Source organism: Astyanax mexicanus, chromosome 13 (assembly GCF_023375975.1).
Source record: "Astyanax mexicanus isolate ESR-SI-001 chromosome 13, AstMex3_surface, whole genome shotgun sequence".
Lineage (NCBI taxonomy): Eukaryota > Metazoa > Chordata > Actinopteri > Characiformes > Acestrorhamphidae > Astyanax > Astyanax mexicanus.
Genome location: NC_064420.1, coordinates 33,987,838 through 34,008,345, shown reverse-complemented (window position 1 = coordinate 34,008,345; position 20,508 = coordinate 33,987,838). Strand labels below are relative to the sequence as shown.

Sequence of the window (20,508 nt, the reverse complement as noted above, 5' to 3'; positions counted from 1 at the left end):
AGAAGCCATATTGCATTAAAAAACAACAAACTCTTGATTTCATGACAAGTTAAATATACAGATTATGAATAATTTTATAGAGATTTGTAGACAGATATTCTAATGGCAACATTAATGTGGCCTGAATTAGGGTCCCAAAAACCACATGGAATGATAGTTCAGAAGTAGGCCAGATGCAGTTCTGTGGGCCAGATCTGGAATCCATTTATGTTTTTAATCAGTTTGATTTACATCTGTTGAATGAAAATACAGATCTAGTTTAAAATATAAAAAAAATATTTAAACATCATTCCAAGTGGTATGTGGTCCAGATTTAGCACCGACATACATGGCTACTATATAATATTATAACTTTACTGGTATACTGATATACTGCTAAATACATTAGACCCTACTGAGTGTCATATGATTAATTCAATTCAGTTCAACTCAATTTTATTTATACAGCGCTTTTTACTAGCGCCTTATATTAAGAAGAAAAAAGAAGTCTCAGTCAGAGGAACCCATCCCACTCGGGTCAACACGCTCAGTACAAACTTCATGAAATAACAGAACAAATAACAATAGTACAGAGAGATAATGCAGAGCTAATGTAGAAACAGATACTAAGTTATAAGTGTGAGTAGATGATGGATGGATAGTAGATACTGGTGAGCTATAGCTTCACTTCAGTGGCAGATGCAAAAAACATTCTTAGCGGTTTGTTTAAATAGGTTAAAAGTACTATATCTGACAATTTAAACATCAGTATTGCAAACAACTCATTTCTATGTTAAGATGTAGTACAGGTACCCTAAGCATTGAGGCATCCTAAGGTATTGAGGTCATGCCCATCCTGTGTTTGTTTTGCTCTGCTCTTTATGTTCATTGCCGCTCTGGCTGTGCATGCATGTTGGTCCTGCGCTGTGGAAATTTTGGAAAAGTGTTTGGTCTTGTCCTCCTACCCACACAATCGCCCCCACAGAACTCATATTTGTAACATCACGCTGAGAATACAAAAATAAGGGCATGGTTGAATACAAAGCACTTGTTTTGGTCTGAGATGCTGGTGCTCTAGTGCAACATCTAGAGGAAGACATCAAACCTTAAACAAGGTCAACATCACAACTTGGTCTAAACTACATTATTATTATGATACAGCATAATCCTTAATATTCACTTCTTCTTTACCTGGCATCAGGACTGCAGGCATCCAGCAGCATTAAAAGTGTTTTCACACCAGCACTATTCCGTCCAATTAAAACGGACTCTGGTTCTTTTTGACCCTTAGTGTGGTACGATTGAGCAGGAGTGAAAACAATAATCGCATTCGGATGCAGATCAAAACAAACAAACTCTGGAGCGGTTCACTTGTGGCGAGAACATGATCCGGTCTTAATCCTACCCAACTATCAAATATACTCCTTTTATTTGAGCTAAACTGCTGATAAGGTGCAGTTTGATCTGATATAATAGTCAGATTACACTAATTACCACAGCTGTGAACAAACACTGTCTCTGCTCCATGCTGTTTACACGCATGGTCTGTGCTGCATTCACTGCTCACAGCCGAGCGACTCCGTTTACTACATGTACATCTACACTGTGCATCCTATTAAAAGCAAAGCTTTAACTGAACAGATATACATGCTGTCTTTATTTAATTTCTTGCTCACGCACCAGACAGCTCTGACCGATCAGAGGAGACAATGTGCTTGCATAGTTTATTGGTACGCCTTTTGGTGCGTTTATGTTTATGCCTGTGTGAAACCAAACCCAATAGAGGGAGAAAACACTCCATGTAAACGAACTCATCCATTGATAAGGACCATAGAAATGAACTACAGGTGTGAACCCACATAGAAGTACACACATGTGAATAGTTTGTGATTGCTATGAGAAATTAAAGCAATTTGCTGCAATATATGTATATATATTTTTTTACATACATATTAAAGTACACTTATGCAAAGACATCTAGGCATCTTACGTACTTCTTCCTGGTTAAGGTTGCAGTGGGTCTAGAGTCACTGGGCCATAGAATTATTTGTTGCAGTGCTCTGAATAATACCCGCTGGACAGGGATGCAGGGCAAATGCAAATATATTAGTATGTAAAAATATCAAAGCTCAGAAGACACCTACAGTCAAATGCTGCTTGCCATCAGCAGTTGGACTCATCCTGCTAGTATTGGGGACATTACTAGTGATTGGGGTATTACTAGAGCAGGGCATTTTGAGGTTAATATGAAATATTTAGTTGCGTTTGGTATATTTTCGGAATTATTGTCAAGTGTACATTCGTAGGAAATTATAATCTACACAACAACAACCTTTTCATTGGATTTCATAGGAATAAAAAAGCTTTGCCCACTCTTAGTGCTTATGTAATCCTTTTATAACCTTTCATTGGCTTGTGTAGGCTTGTCTAATTTCGGATGAATCTGCATCTCAGATAGAGTATCCCTTCATCATGCTTTCACTCCCATCCAGAGACGTGACTGTGGGCCCAACAACTACCAGTTTCCAAAACACTGCGGAGAGGACAGCCGGCATATGGTTCCAGCCAGTATGACCCAGTCCTGTCTCTGCTAGTGTCACCAATGGCTCTGACAGGTTCAGGCTTGCAGGATGACTGTCATCTCTCTCTCGCTCTCTGTTCCTCTTTCAGTTCTCCCTTCCAGTCCAGCCTGTTTGAATGCTGGCACCACAAAGCAACCTCCGCCATTCAGCTCCCTCAGGGCATGCTGGGTAAATGGGTCACTCTGTAGACTGTACAGAGAGACTAGAATGCTCTTTTTGGTGCTTATTTCGCTGTAGGTTTGTGTCTTCCTTTTTTAGCTCTTTTTTTAGCTCAGTATGTTTTTGTGCAGGTTGCAGTAATTCAAAGACATCATTAGGGATGATCCAACACAGTTATTTGGTTTTTACACCAGCACTATTTAGTTTAGTTAAAACAGATTCTGGCATGTTTGCACATTTGATGCAGTTTGTTTGAGCAGGTGTGAAAACAGTGATGAAACTCGTCTGTGGATTAAATAAACCCAAAAAGACCCGCAAGAAAATGTGGTCTCGGTTTGGTCCCAAAAATGTCTGTTCAGTTGCAGTTTAATCTGATTTATTATCCAGATTATTAGTATTGATTATTACTACAGCTATGAATAAACTCTGTCTCTGCTGCTGCTCCATGCTTAGTTGTTTTTACACTGAACAAGTGCTGCGATCACTGCTCATGTCTGCATAACTGGACATCCATGCCTCACATTCTATTAAAAACAATGTGTTTGTTTCTGTAAGAACCAACCAAGGTGGTTTGGATGAAAATGCAGGCAGGTTTTATTAATCCAAAAAGGCAAAAATCATAATCCAAAAATCAGGCAGAGTTCAAAACCAGGAATAAATCACAAAGCAAAATAGTAGTAGTCAAGGACAGGCATGAAAAAAAAAACAGAAATAACAAAACACAGAAGATAAACACTTGATGAGACACTAGTGTGGCAATATCTTGCAATTAAATTAAGCAAGTGTGCCAGTAAATATAGTCTGTGTAATAAGCTGATGGCCCACAGGTGTGTGGGAAGTGCAGATGTGACGGTTTCCATATTTATTTTTAAAGCAGCTTCACACTGCACAAATATACGCTCACTTAAAGTGCAGTGAAAACGTATTTGCCCTTTACAGACTTTTTTTATTTTATTTTTTGTCATATTTACCTTTTTTTAGATTATTAAACAAACTTTAATATCAGACAAAGATGAGTTTTTAAAAATGTGTTCATTTATTAGGAGAAAAAAATCAATCCAAAACAAAAGGGCATGGACAGCTTATCCAGGAGGTCACAAAATAACCCAAAACAACATATAAAGAACTGCAGATCTCATTTAAGGTCAGTGTTAATGATTCAATAATAAGAAATAGAATTTGCAAAAATGGTATCCATGGGGAGTTTCAAGGCAAAAAGAACACAAAGACCCATAACCAGGCTAAGGTTATGGGCCAAAAATCTTGATGATCCCCAGGATTTTGGGAAAATATTCTGTGGATCTTTTATTATAGTACTTTTTATAGTTATAAATGGACAGAAGATAGCACAGACACGCTGACTAAAGCTATGCAGCTCATTCCCAGCAGGGAATGTCTTGTGTTGTGACACATTCCTCCAGTAACTATCATTAAAGATGTCAGAGACTTATGCCACCATAGCCCTTCTGCCAGTCTAGCTTAGATGCCTTCATTGCACTCACACATTAATGAGCCTTGGGTACAGAACACCCTTCTCTGACCACTGCTGGTAGGTAATCACCACTGCTGAGCACTGCAGGAGCACCCCACAATGCTTGCATTCTGAAGAAGTTCTGACCCAGTTTTCTGGACATAATGACTGGGCTATTGTCAGACTTGCTCAGATCTTCCCACCTGTACACTAAATACACTCACAGTCTGTATGTGGACCAGCCAGGCTTTAGCTAGAACTATGTTGTTTGCACTTTTTGCATGTTCTCGCTAATCTGCAGTGAGGATATGTAATGAAGCAAATTAGGTTAAGCATGTTCACCTCAGGGGATGACAGCAGCGCCCTGCCCCCACTGTAGGCACAGCCAGGGCCTGGTCAACAAGTTTAGCTTCATACAGAGAAGTCTTTGCCAGCGCAGATGTGCTGAACATACTTGTTTGCATGCCAAACTGAAGCACACTCCCTCATGATACCACATGGAAGCATCAAAGTTTCAGTCAATTATTCAGCATTTGTGGTTGCTTCCACACTGCACCCAATGCCATACTGTACTAATTCAGCTGCAATTAATGTTTTATTGATGTTTTTTCAGCTTCTCAGGCTTTAAGGTCTTGCAAGAAAACAGCATAGACATACAGTATGAAGCTTCTGGTCTTTGGACAATAGCATACCAACTCATGTTTCTCCAACAAACACAAACACTAAGGCTTGAAGAGGGGGTGTGTCAAAAAAAATAAAATAATGGATGGTATAGATGATAAGAATGGAAATTTTGTGGCATCAACAATTAACTTTATTTTGTACCTTCAAATACAGTTAATCTGATTTTAATGGCACCTAAAGGGCACCATATCTCAGTTAATCCACTGGGGGTCACTTCATCATTAGAGGAGCAGCGAGGAAACCCTATACAACACTGCATCCCATTTTGTTTACTGGAAAGGGCATCCATTGATAGTATTAAAGGCACTTACTTATTAATGTACCCTTTTCTACAGGAAAGGCTACCATATAAGGGCACCCATTAATATATAGAGGCCACTTTAGCAATGTTTTTAACCATGGAGGCACAAGAGGAGAGTGGGTGGTGGCCTTAGAACCAGAGCACACCAATTGTCTCCAAGAAACTACAAAAAAACTTGTTACATACGCTATACCTTGTTAGGTACGCTATAATCAAAATCACCACATATTGTGTTTCGAAATATTCTTCCTGGTTATTGCTGGGTAATTTACTTCTCAATTCTCATTTTGAAACTGGACCTAACTGTTAATACCTTTCTAAATATAAAAAATAACTAGAAGGAACGTGACTAATAAGAATATAAAAAATCCACTGGACACACACAGCTCTGGGGAAAAAAAAGAGACCACTTAAAAATGATTAGTTTCTTTACCAAATTGAAAACCTCTGGAATATAATCAAGAGGAAGCTGAATGATCTGATGAACCGCTTGAATTTATGGACCAGGAGTGGCATAAAGTTCCAAAAGCAGTGTGTAAGACTGGTGGAGGAGAATATGCCAAGCTACATGAAGCTACTTGAAGCTACTTTAATCACATGTAGCTACAAGCTACATGTGATTAAAAAACATATTGATTCCTGAACTTTTAAAACTTTTATGAATATGAACTTGTTTTCTTTGCATTATTTGATGTCTGAAAGCTCTGAATCTTTTTTGTCATTTCAATCATTTCTCATTCTCTGCAAATAAATGCTCTAAATGACAATTTGGAATATGGAGTATTTGGAATATGGGAGGAATGTTGTCCATAGTTTACAGAATAAAACAACAATATTAATTTTACTCAAACATATAACTATATGTAGCAAAATCTACATACAAAAATATGTAGCTAAATATTCCTTAATAATTCCTTAGTACTGACCTCAAGTGCAATTACTCAGCTATTTTCCACTACTGCTTACAAACGTGTTTCCTGAACTCCACCACATTTCCCTTGAGGTAAATAGCATGACAATATTGCTACAGTTAAAGGCGATAAACCTGTCTGAGGAGTTCCCTAGAAACTCCTGTGTAGTGTGATAAGAAAATTAGGGAGGTTTGGTGTTTTTAAACTGAGCTGTGTTTTTTCCTCTGGGGAAGTGGAACATTCTGACGCTGGTAAATTAATAACTGAGGAAATATGCTTCCCCTTGCTAACGTGAGGTGCTAGAATTCTGAGGAATGTGAAAGGTTTGACACTTGTGTACTAGCTTTAAGCTTTTACCAAGTAAATGCTGCTGTGTTTTGTGTTTTTATATTTTTAAAGAAAGTTTTTCCAGGGTAAAAGTGTGTAATGTTTTTTTTTTCCTTTTCATTGAGGAAATATGGACTGAACTGCTGTAGCAGTGTGTCAGCATGCTGGCTTCTGGCCTCATCCCATATCTCTACTGGCATTATCCTACATCACTTTTGCAGTGTTAGCATGCTGACTACCAGCCTCATCCCACATCACTACCACAGTGATAGCATGTTGGACTCTAGCCTTATCCCACATTGCGTCCAACTGCGTTAGCATGCTGGCTATCAGTCTATTTGCTAATTTGCTAACACATCTCATCCCACATCAGTACCACGATTTTAGCACAATGGTGTCCAGCCTTATCCCACACTGTAAATAGCCTTGTCCAACATTGCCAACGCTGCATTAGCAAATAAAATGAAGCCCTCCCACTGAACAATTCTGTGGTTGGGTAATTTAGCTGAGAAAATATGGCCCAGCCTTGTATTTTAGCATTCTGTGATGAATGTTGCCTGCATTAAAAAGCCACTGGAATAGTTGACCGAGATGCTAAGAATTATTCAGCCCAGCACTCAAAAAACAGCATTTTTCTTCCATCATACAGCTCTGGAAAAAAATCTGAGACCCCTTTAGTTTCTGATTCAGTTTCTCGGATTTAGCTATGTATAGGTAAATGTTAAATAAAATGAACATTGTTGTTTTTATTCTGTAAACAACAGACAACATTTAGAGCATTTATTTGCAGAAAATGAGAAATGGCTGAAATAACAAAAAAGATGCAGAGCTTTCAGATCTCAAACAATGCAAAAAAAAAACACGTTCATAAAGTTTTAAGAGTTTAGAAATCAATATTTGTTTTTTATTCACAGTTTTCGTGCGTCTTGGCGTGTTCTCCTCCACCAGTCTTACACACTGCTTTTGGATAACTTTATGCCACTCCTGGTGCAAAAATTCAAGCAGTTTAGCTTGGTTTGATCGCTTGTGATCATCCATCTTCCTCTTGATTATAATCCAGAGGTTTTCTATTTGGTAAAATCAAAGAAGCTCATCATTTTTAAGTGGTCTCTTATTTTTTTTCCAGAGCTGAAGGTGTAAAAACACTGTCAGACTTTTGGTACAGTAGTCACGTGTGTGTGTGTTTATCTAACCTTGATACAGAACAGCTCAACAGAGAACCCACAGAGCAGATCCAAAGGTGTCAAAGTACAAGCATATGTGCTTAACCCATTTTTGTACAGACTGTAAACACAACATACATCCCTGGAGTCTGTATATACATGTTTACACAGCAGGAATGACTTACAAACTACTCCAACATGACAACCCTCAGTAATACACACACAATAAGCACATATTTTACCATTAACAGATAATACAGGCCACACACTCACAAACATTAAAGGCTAAAGGGTAAATCAGCCCCCCTGTGCTCAGGGGAGTGGGGGAGTGTATCTTCTGAAAACTCTCTCCAGATGGAGTCATCAGTGTTGCAGGCTTATTGCTTCATGTTCCGTGACTCCATGATGAAACATGACTTACTCCTGCCTCTTTACTGCTCCCTTCTGCCTGTATCTCTCGGTACCCGTCTGCTGAACACTGCAGATTAGTTTGCCGGGTCTGACGCGTGTGAGTGTGTGTACTAATGTTGGAAAGTGCAGGGAGTTGACCATCATCTAGCCTTTTAATCCATCACCACTGCCCTTTCACCCCCCCTAGATGACATCACACCCTTCCCTGTTTTCCTCTCAGCACTCTTCCTCTGAACTGCTACGCACTGGTTTCTGTGCTGGCCTGCTGCCAGTGCTGGACATAATAACGTGTGAAGGATTATGGGAAACAAACTGCAAAAGGGCATTTTGAAATCTTTGCTTTTGTGATATGTTGACTTTGTGAGTCACTGGCAAGAAAAAATTCTGTTTTGGAAAATGAAGTTTAATGGGATGGAGTGCTTCAGACTAGCAGGGTGGTTGAACCCAATTGCATAACAGTAGATCTCAAAGCAGGTAAACCCAAGAAGAAAGGAAAAAATAATGAATTGAGATATGGCTGAAAAAAAACGTCCTTATAAGTAGATATGGAGCCCAAGAACGGGGAGAGACAGGGGAGGTACGTAAACAAAAGCTCACCAAAGAAGCATTTTATTTATTTATTTTTATTATTGTACAACCTCACGGACCAGATGTTTTATGTCGCCTATTGCCGTCTCCTGCTCTATAGGCTGAAAAGGTGGGACTAACGGGATGTGGGTGTATGGCATATACACAGCAAAATTGCCAGGGATAAAGTGTGTTAAAAACAACTGTTATAGTAGTTCACTTAAAGTATAATGTATCCTGTAACTTTTTAGAAAATCAGTTAAATCACTACTACTAATTAAAAAAAAAATTAAAGTAAATTTGTAACACGCTAAAAATTGTAGTACAGTATATTAAAATATATTTTTATACCCATTGAAGTATACTAGAAGTGTGCTACATACAAAAGACAGGAATAAGAAGCATATTTGTACTCTAATGTAAATATATTTTACATCAATTCTTAGTACATTTCTAGTATACCTGGTGTATAATAATGATACTCATTGTAATACTTATTAAATGTCTTATAATTTTACTGTAAGCATATTTAAAATATGGGGTTACATTCTATGAAGTAGTATGTTTAAATGTTACTTAAGTATATTTAAAATAGTTCCATATTAGTACAGTTAAGTACACTTAGCACAATTTAAGTATGACTTTTGTACAATTAAAGTATAATAAGGACAAAAAAGTTGTTACATTCTAGCACTCTTTAAATACACTGTAAAATAAAGTGGCTATTTTTTACTAGGGTTATGCCTTCATCATTTAACTGTATAAATCTATTTCAGTTTAGTTGTATAAACAAGGACAACTAATTTAATCACTTTAGGTGAGCATTACGAGTTGGTTTGGTGTTGATCCAATATGATATTTTCTTATTAAAAAAACAAAACACAATTTAGTTATGTGGAACCACTCTCTATGATTACATTAAGGAATGAGTGCATATTAAGCAGTTAACGCTAACAAGAGACAAGCTAACTGATATTAGCATGCAGGGTTGTAGCACCACGTAGTCTTTCTGATCCCAACCCTGAAGAAAAGGACACACACACATCACTGACCAATGTTCCGATTCTCCGAATCTCAGCTGTATTTGCACGGCTGCGGGACAAAAACATTATTCCTCATGCATTATTCATCCCCCTTCATAATTCATAATTCAGCTAAGTGCCCCAGCGCAAAGACCTGCCGGGATGTACTGAACATGAGCGTGCGCTTGTGCTTCATTGCTGCCTAATGGCAGCTTCTGCAGTGTCGTTAGCTTTAGCATTTTTGCATGGATTGGAAATTGTGATGGACAGTCTGAGATAAAGGTACAGAGAAAAATTTAGAGAGTTGGAATTTGAAGGAGAGGTGATATAGGGATGGATTGATATTGACATTACCCTGTATGGGGCCCCGGCTTTGTTACAGGGTCCAAACTTCCAGCTCTGAAGCTTAGCTCTGGAGATAAGTGTAGTAATGATGAGTTTTCTGTTTTAGATACAGCCAACAATGCTAATAACACAATAACCATACATTTTAGATTGTATATGACTGCAGAATATGTATTAATACGAATAAGGTGCAGTCTACAAGGCTCCTCACTTGATTATTGATTATTGTACATTTAAAACATTTAATGGATTCTCCTACCCAAATGACTGAGGCTATGTTCAGATTGCGGGCTAATCGGAATTGTTTTTTCAGTCAGATCTGTTGAGATGTCTGTCCGCAGTGTTATTTGAAAGGGATAAGATCAAAGTGCCTAGACAAAAACACATATTGTTTTACACATAGTGTTCATGTGGTTGTTGGCTGTCCAGAGTATCAAAAATCAATCAATACAGTGCCAACTGTATTCAAAAGTCAGATTTGGGCTTGCAGACTGAACATAGCCTTATTTTATTTTTGTTTCGTATTACACAAGTAGGTGTATGTATTATTAAGAGTCTTCCCCAAAGAGTCTAACTTGTGTAGCATGTTTGTTTTTCCAGCCAGGAAATTGAAACCTTAGCTACCACCAGATATACGGTGCTGTTATCCACTACACCAGCCGACCATGCCACCATACATTAAAGAAGCTTTGTAACTCAATGATTGAGTCTTTAACTAAATGATTTATGTTCGTTGGATATACAAATATTATAGAGAAAAAAGACAAAAAAAAAAGTTGTATTGTGGTCTCTCTGGTCCAGATCAGTTAATGAATTTGTTTTACTTGAAGTGTTTCTCCCTCTGTTTGGTTTGGTTTCACACAGGCATAAACCTAGACGCACCAAAACGCGCACTAATAAACCACACGAGCACACAGTCTGGTCTGATTGGTCAGAGCTGTTTGACGCGAGAGCAAGAAAGTAAATATAGCGAGAAGATTCTGTGTTACAGTGCGTATATCTGTGCAGTGTGAAGCTGCTTTAACACAAAAAAATTTGCTGCTGCACTTTCAAACAGTGTTTGGATGTGTTTCGCAGATGTGGTAAATGGATTTGCGCGGCTGCGAGTAGTGAATGTTGCACATTCTGCGTTCAGCGTGAAACTGCTTAGCATGAACAGCAGAGACAACATATGTTTATAGCTGTGGTAATTAGCATTATCTGGCTAATATATCAGATTAAACTGCACCTTATCAGCAATTTAGCTCAAATTAAAAGACTATATTTAATAGCTAGGTTGAATTGAGACCGGAATTGAGACTCTCACCACAAGCGAACCGCTCCAGAGTTAGTTTGGGACCAGACTGAGATCACCTCCTCTAGCAGGTCTTAGCCTGGTTGTTTTGATCTGCACCAGAGTGTGATTACTGTTTGATTATTGTTTTCACAAAAACTCAATCGAACCATAGACCTGTTTAACTGGACCAAACTGTGCTGGTGTTAAAACACCCTAAGAGAGTGGGGCCTTGCTAAAGGCATTGCTAAAGTTTCATAGACAACTTTGAAGTAAATATACTTCTGTAATTTTAGGTAAAGGCCATTTTAGGTAACGCACTGTTCAGATGGCAGCAGTTAGCTACACAGGCCTAGCTAAAACCATTTTACATTAAAGAAGGAACAGTGTGTTTTGAGGGCAACTAAATTTCCCACTGGGTGATAAATAGAAAATATAAAATTATGGAAAAAAAATACTTAATTCATCATAGAACTTTTACTGTATGCTGTGCTTAAAAAGGTACCTTATTCACCCTCATTTTTAATTGCATGACTATATGTGTCTGCTTTATCGATTATCTATGTTTAGATGATGAGCAGAGGGTGTGTGTGTTTAACCTACCGTGGTTTTACACAAAGAACCGCGGCGCATGCAGGCCTGAACCCTGACCTTAGGTGTCTGGTCGCACTCATCCGCTCTCCTGCGTCCCTCCTCCCTCCGCTCTCTCCTGGGGCTCGCCATTCAGCCGGAGAGGCAGAACAGCTGCTCGTCTGCGCAGGGAGAAAGGGAAGCGGAGAGGGATGGAGGGGTGCGGTGGTAGGGAAGCCTGAAGGACAGGCATAGTGACAGGAAAAGAGGGAAAAAAAAATCTGCCATTTTTACGACTGACATGGAAAAGTATTTTTTTGCTGACTTTACAAGAGTTTTAGAATTACACATCCACAAACTGCCTACATGTATTGGTGTCTGGTATGAATAATATGGTGCCTATGCTTATACTTTTACCTACAAGCTGGAAATGTTCTGATGTTTACAGATCCACTTGGCCTTGTAGTCCCGGATTCATCTAACAGCTGATTTGGAGAGGAAGCACCTGCTCAGAAACAGAGCCTGTAATGGAATAATAGCTTTTTCAGTACCAGTGTTAATAAGAACATGTAAAAATACATGTATTTAATGCACAGCTAATATGGACCATACTGCTCAAACAATAGGTAACAATATCAGGGGGTGAATCTCAGGGTAACCCCCCCCCCCCCAACAAAAAGGTCTCCAAATCCTCAGATTTACGGTTATTAAGGACCGCTAATGCTTCACTATAAAAGCAAGTTGTCTACTAAACTTGACCATTATTAGCTAAATTACACCAGCTACCTGTATTATATTGTTTACACTATAAATAACCAGATGTCTGTTCTGTGCTTAACAGTGCTGGTTTGCATGTAGCAAAATTTGTGGTTAGACTAGTCGAGGACATTTAAATAAACAGAACCTATGTACATTCATATCACAGGGTGCAACACAAATATATTATAAAGTTACTTACACACATTGCATCATTACTCATAAAGCTAATGTAAGCAAGTGTAATTGTATGTCCTCTTTTTTTTACTTAAATGCAGATTTCTAAATTGTGTAAATTGTCCTGCATTTTGCATCAATTTAACATTAGTATTTGCTTCTATAGTTGCAACTTGCAACACACTCTGTAGCTGTGTTCCAAATCCTAGGCTGCACTTTGGGTAGGGCGAGTCCTTTGTAGGACTGTCCTATGAAGACTCCTTTTTCTTCCTAAGTAGCCTGTTTTTCACACAAATGGAACAGTCACAAGTTGAGTATTTAGCAGGTGAGAAATGCAGCCCACCTCAGCTGCAGCCTAAGCTTTTTTATGGATGCAGCTATAGTGTGCATTTTAACAGCTTTAAACAGAGCTTACAATTAATGTAATTTGTGGGTACTCTGCTCAATTATGTCACAATTCTACAGAGCAAAGGCTACTGTTCTTCATAAGCTGTATGCCTCTGTGGTGTCACACTGATATCTTCTTCTCATTCATGATAACACACAATTACTGTGGTCAGTGTGTAATGTCCTCAGTGAACTCGCCTTAAATCTCCATCTGTCCTCCTCTATGACAGAGCCTGACCCTAACAACTCCAAGACCTTGACCCTCATGACCCCCTGTGAAGATGCCTGCTGCCTTCTGAATGAACTTAAATAACCCCAGGACACACACCACATATCATATAAGCACTGATAATACAGTGCAAATACAGTATGTTATACTACTATATTACTATCAATCATTGTGCCTCTACAATGCAACAATTAACTATTCATTATGATTTTTTTATTATCGTTGTCATTTTAGATGTGCGTCTATCTAACTATCTATCTATCTATCTATCTATCTATCTATCTATCTATCTATCTATCTATCTATCTATCTATCTATCATGTAACAATTAACTATTCTTAATGATTTTTTATTGTTATCACTATGTCATTTTAGAGGTGCGTATAATATCTATCTTATGAAAAGATTTTGTTTTTTTTAATTATTATTGTCATTTTAGATGTGCGTCTATCTATCTATCTATCTATCTATCTATCTATCTATCTATCTATCTATCATGCAACAACTAATTATTCCTTTAATGTTACTGTTGTTATAATTTGTATGCTATTTTACACGTCAGCATATCTTTTTCATTATGTAACAATTAATTATTTCTTTATTATCAAATGTCTTGTTGTTTAATTATTAAGTAATTTAATCTGATATCTAATAATATAATGTCATCTATTGTTATATATTTTAGATTAGAATTTAATATTATGTAATCTTAGATGTGAGTATAGTTTGGCCTTCTTATGATGTTATCAGAAATGTAATACAAAGCTTTGCTTGGTTTGTGACTCACAGCTTCCATGAAACACTTTTGTGAGGATACAGAAGTGTTTCCTTCAGCCGCAACGAATATGCAAAATATTTATGATCTGACTTCCTTGTGTGTGAAACACTAATTTTAGCTGTGACAGGCTAACTGATGGTAGCTAACAAAGCTTTTGAGAGGGAGCATGAGGCGTGGCAAACATGCACAGCAGGATATAAATAAATCACAAAGTGGGTTTCTAAATATGCACTCAGAGGTGTAGAGTTGAATGAAGTTCAGAGCAAACTTCAATAGTTTCTTCAGTAAACTTAGGGGATGAAGACTTAATGAGGGTGTGATCATCACAAAAAACATATTCTGAAAGAGAATTTAAATGCAAAGTTATAAATATCTTGTCTGGCAAAACTCAGCAGTAAAAAAAAAACAAAAGTGTCTGGCATAGTGTAAGCAAGCATTAGTAGAAACAGTAACAAATGTATACAAAGACACAGCAGCCTGTATTGTTCTGCATTGCCTATGACGCGATCTTTCTTTTCAATGTGTGTGTTTCCTGGGGAGAGGGTGACTGAGATTTTGGGTGGAGGGGGTGTGTACTCTGTTTAATTCAGTATGTGTGTGTGTGTGTGTGTGTGTGTAAGTGTCACTGCTGCTTGGCATCTGCTGATCCTGCCCCAGTGGGCCTAGTGGGTAGACTCCACTGGGAGGGGGGACCAGAGAGAGGTGCAGGGGTCTAATGAGAGAGAGGGAGTGGAAGACAGAGAGATAAAGAGTGTGGGGGGATTATTTTAGTTTCATAAGAATAGAAATCGACAAAAGGGTGGGCAAATATGGATAATGAGATGCAGTGAGTTTAACTCTCACCTCGCTATCTGCTCATCTTAAAGCGATAGTCTGACCACAAGTCAAATGCATACAATTTTGCTCTTACTTTAATACAGTTTATTGTTTGACATTGAAAGTTTGCTTGTTTAATTTCTTTAAAACTTGTGCTAACTACCAAATAGGGGTATACTTTTACCACATGCCTAAAAATCTAAATAATCACAATTTTCTCATATTCTCATATTATTAAGCAATCTAAAAAATGCCTGCTTATGTGTTTATCTGCATAAATGGACAAAAATGCAGACACAATTCAGGCTTCTAAACAGCTGCCAGCAGCATTATTTTTAGTGGGCAGTAATTCTCACAGACTGTTACCCATTGCAAAAGTATGTACTGCTTTTCAACACTTAAAATGGCCAAAAAAGCACCTGCTTTCTCAAAGAGAGGCCAACTGACTAACATGCAGAATGTCCAAATAAAAGTGTGCACACAAATATGCAGATAGCCAATCAGAATGACTGACAGAGTCTAGTTTGAGGTCAGTATGTGGTGAATTTGAATTTTTTTCAGTGTATTATTTTTATTTTATGTTTTTTTGCCTATAAACAGTAACTATGTAACTTTAGTTCTGGTAAATAGTTATTAAATGCAGTTTTGGATGCTCATTTTCTTTTATTTTGCTTTCCCCAGTCAGCCTAGCGTTCGCTTTTAGTGTCTTGTCAGCCATTGTCCAATCTTCAGTTGGCCTAGAGTTAGCTTTAATCTCCAGTCAAGCATTATTCCTTCTCCAGGTGAACTAATATTCACTTTTGGCTTCCAGTCAACCTTTCTGCCTTCTGTGGGTGAACATGCATTCGTTTTTTGCCTCCAGTCAACAATTCTTACTTCTCTATGTGAACTAGTATGTGAACTAGTATTAGCTTTTAGCCTCCAGTCTGTCATTTTTCATTCTCAAGGTGTACTACTGTTAGCTTTTTGCCTCCAGTCAATCATTCTTCCTTCTTCAGGTGAACTACTGTTAGCTTTTAGCCTCCAGTAAACCATTTGTCCTTCTCTGTGTGAACAAGTATATTAGCCTCTGTTAGCCTCGGGTCAACTAATTCGGGTCCTGGAGGCACCCTGCACTGCACATTTTTGTAGATTTCCTCTGCTTTAACACTGAAATTGCTTGTTTAAGAGCTGATAAGTTGAATTAGGAGTGTCTAAAATATGCTTGGTAGTGTCTCTTTAGGGCTAAGGTTGAGAAACACTGGTCTAGCATATCATTTAGCAGTTTCAGTCTCTCAGTTTCATATTCTCCTGTTGTGGTTGGTCTAGAAAGGCTTTCAGTAGTGGTAAGCTGGGTGCTTATAATGCTAAATTCCATTTTAGCTTAGATGTTGGATGTCTCGTCTTAGCATTGATAGCAATATCAGTGACCAATGCATTATATTGTATTTTGTACATATAAACACATGAAAACATGTTCATAGAGAAAAGTTGAACAGTACTGTGCATACAACTGTTTTAAAGAGACACAAACAACACATAGAAGTGCAAAAAAAATAATAATACTACTGTATCTGCCATCTTGTATTCTGAATTTGTGGTTGGTGAGGCTCTCTTGACTTCCTGAGTAGGAAATCTGACCTGTAGATTTGTTTGAGTAAAATTTCCGTTTTAGAACTAAAACATCTTAATCTCAAGTCTGAGATTAAATGGAATACAGCATACATTTGTATCTGTAAATATAATTAGTCAAATAGTCAAGACTGTTAAATAACAGATTTTTGAGTTGTGACACAACATTATTTAAGGTCATTTCCATGTATCTCCAAGCTAAACACTGCTTCCTGTTCTTGAACATCTTTAAGAAATTGTAAACATTTCATTTTACTACAAGCTATCACTTTAACATAGAATACTCCTGCAGCCACATTCTAGTATGAAACTGCTTGTACTTGGGGTTTCTTACTGTAGGTTTTAAAGGCCTCAGTAATCCTCAAAGCACTGCTGACCACATTCGCTGTCATCAGTTGTGTTATATACTGTATATTTTTTTACTGTCTCTTTTTAAGCTCTGGGAAGTTGGAATTTAGCCAACTAACACTGAAATACCTTGTAATGCACACAGTCCACTGCAGTCATTTCTGCGAATTCCCGCTTCAGTCCATCAGATCATAACACGGATGGAGCAGTGAGAAAACAAAAGCTGCGCAAAAAAACAATAAACACGTGGCAGCTTATTTTTAACTTCTCTGAGTGAGTCGGGATGCTATGAATAGAAGACAGATGGGGAAAATAAGAGGTTGTGTCTGTATAAGTGTGAGAGAGAAAGAGATAGAGAGGGAGAGCGAGAGAGAGAGAGAGAGAGAGAGAGAGAGAGAGAGAGAGAGAGAAGGAAAAGAGCCTGTCAGCTGTGACAGAGTATCAGTGTCCTGGCCTGGCCTCGCTGCATGCTCGATACGAGGAAAGGAAACTGTGGTTAAAATTAAATGTGGTTAGAGGAGATGAAGCCGGAGGATAAGAACATGGAGCTGTATCAGTGGCAATCAAACATGGATCAAGCAATGCAGCCTATGGACACATCCCAGTTGATTGTTAAATCGGTGTGAAGCTTACATTAATACACACTGGCATGGCAAATATCTTGGGAGAGAAACTAGTATCGTGTCCCGTGATTTTGGCATGTGTCACAAAAGCTCAGAATATCAGCAGGATATGTGTGTGGGTTATTCTGCTTTGAATGTAGAGATGATTTCTGCTAGAGATGCTTATCTGTTTGCACGGACACTCCTTGCCAGATGCTGTCGGTAATGCCTTCTATAATGTATTCCTGGTACACACGTGATGCTGTGAGTAAAAAAGACGGTTAAAAGACGGAGAAATGTCCCATCCATCTGGCAGCCACCGCTTCATCTCAAGATATCACCTCATAACATATACAGGTATTGGCCTGATGTAAGACTTCATGATCAATTTACATTCTAATATACTATGACTTTTGGCATGTCAGAATAATATAGTACAGTATGACCAGACATTGTTGTCTTGGTACCAACAATCTAATTAAAAAAAAAAAAAAAAAGCATAACTTAAAATCATAACTTGTACCACTACTTGAACAAGGACACCAGTAAAAATCTTTGTGGAATTCTTAAGCCCTATCCGGACAGAATTAGTTTCTCAGGGGGTCCTGGGGTAATCTTCTCTTTTATGGGGGGTGCTTTGTGATTTTATTCCCGTCCAGAACGACGATGTATGTGTTTTTCTCAGACATCCTCTGAGAAAATTACAGGCTGAATTATCCACTGTTTTTCGCTGAACTTCGTGGTCTTAAGGTAATTTTATTCCCATCCGGACGCACATCTCTAAGTTTAATCTAAGTTTAAACCTGAGCTCCTTAGGGGCAGGAGACCTTCCGAAAAAACACCAGAGGAAGTCATGAATATGTGTAGGAGGAACACTGGAGAACTTCCTCTTCTTAAATGGAGCCCAGCATTAGTGAGCTCATACTGAGGATGGAATCCCGGCTCTCTGGAAGTCATTGAAATACAGCAAGCCGGATCTCTACAGGCCAAGACAATAGACATCAGCATCACCAGCCAGACAGCAGGTTAGCACTCTTACTTAGAAAGAGGTGTTCTGAGAGCTTTCTGCAAAGACAGGAACTCTGCAATTACTGGAATGACCCCATAGAATAATCCAACACTGGAAACATCAGGATGACAAATGTATATTTAAATATATAGTGTATATGGCTGATGTTTCTCAGCTTCCACACATAAGGCTAAACCATCTTTCAGTAGTGATCATGTGTAATATGTATAGTTATACACTGACATGGCAAAAACCATGGGATAACAGACTGATAATTGATCATAAAGTGTTACCTCAGGGGATAGTTTGGGAATGCTCACACCTGTATAAGTTGTGAGGTGTTATCTCTTGAGTAAGGTTGAACACTGGCCAGGGAGCTCCCGGCAAAGCGATGTGAATTATCGGAGTTCTACTTCAGCCTGATAGTGGGTGCCAGATGAATGGGACGTTCCATTTTTTAAATGGTGCAGGTATTCAACATTCCTTGGTCTACAGTGTAACATGTTCACCAGGAATGCATCATAGACGGAATTACCACCCGCAGTAGACACAGTAGTGCAGAGGATGGTAATGATCTTTACCAGCAGCATCTGTCTCTGACTCAGGAATCACCTTCATGTTTAATGCAGGAGGCCCCAAACATATATCCCACAGGTCAGGGCACCATTCTTTTGTTTCTATGGGGCATATAAGAGTGGGACAAACGTTATGGGACATGATACTAGACTTTCAACATGTCAGGGTACAGTAGAGTACAGTAGTGGATTTTTGTTAACACTTTCTTACATTTTGATTCACACTGGATTAACCCTTTCATGTGCAACATGGGTCAAAATGACCCGGCTGAGTTTTAATTTTCTATACATTTGCAATAAATGAATTAAATAGTTCAGTATTCAAGGTATTCCTCAATTAACTTGTTTTTAAACTTAGTACATATTTCTTTATAAAAACAACTTGTTTCTAGTCCTCTAATGCACACATGGGTCAAAAATGACCCTTGTTCATGTTTTTATGTAACTATAAGAGTGTTTCTATGATATATTTTAAAAATGAATTCATTCAGTCATTCAGAATGTATGGTATTTCTTATTAAAATTGTTTTTAATTATCATACATCCTTATTTTATTTTTTAATTTTTTACTTTTTAAATAAAAACCCTTTTTGTATCACTAACCTCTAATGCACATATGGGTAAAAATGACATGCATTCATTTTCTAAGTTAATTCATGTATGACTGAGGGTTTCCTCAGAATAAATCTTCATTTATATTCTCCTTTATTACTTAATGAAGAAGCTTTGTATTTCTACATCAGTTTTTTACAAACGGATAAGACACATGACCCACATTTACTTTTTTTTTTGTGTTGCATTAGAGTGGGTTTGCATATGTTGAGCACCAATGGGTAAAATATTAGTTTGATATCTCTCTCTCTCCTGTATTTTTTTGTACTGAGCTGGTTGACCCGAGGGGAATGAATTCTGAATGAGTCTTGGTTCCTCCTAAGGTTTCTTCCTCTTAATGTAAGGGAGTTTTTCCTTGCCACTGTTGTCACCACAATTGTTGGTATCACTGTGGTGCTCGCTCATAAGAGGCGTGTTGGACACATTTTCTCTGTAAAGCTGCTTTAAATGATATGACAACTGTGAAATGATATGATGTGAAAAGCGCTATCTAAATAAAATTTAATTGAATAGTATTAATCTGAAACAAATAAAACTGTTACTGTCCAGATAAATGACTTTCCATTGTAGAAATATGTGGTGATTCAGTTGAAGCAAGGTGGCTGGCATCTTTTGCACAGTACTGTGCATAGACATACATTAAGTGACTTTTATGTTGCTATATACTCCATTACTGACTGTATTGCCTCTGGCTGCTGTTCATATCATGTCATGGCCCACTTCCACTTTATGTGCTGTAATAGGTAAAGAATAGCATTTTTTTTCATGTCTTAATAAATACATATTGGCAGCATGCTGCATGTGTTTCTGTTCCATGGAAAAACATAGCGTCAGAATCCTCCA

General features: G+C 38.0%; 1 protein-coding gene across 1 annotated transcript in view; it reads right to left on the bottom strand.

The window, feature by feature from the left end:
• The window catches only part of LOC103036968 (cytochrome c oxidase subunit 4 isoform 2, mitochondrial), a 44,728-nt gene that overhangs the window by 20,374 nt on the left and 3,846 nt on the right, over nucleotides 1–20,508 (bottom strand). Inside the window, exons 2-3 of the mRNA XM_022677386.2 lie at nucleotides 12,183–12,287; nucleotides 11,799–12,003 (exon numbers count right to left, since the gene is read on the bottom strand). Of these exons, the coding sequence (XP_022533107.1) occupies nucleotides 11,799–11,918 (120 nt within the window). The 5' untranslated portion in view covers nucleotides 11,919–12,003; nucleotides 12,183–12,287. The remainder of the gene's footprint in view (nucleotides 1–11,798; nucleotides 12,004–12,182; nucleotides 12,288–20,508) is intronic.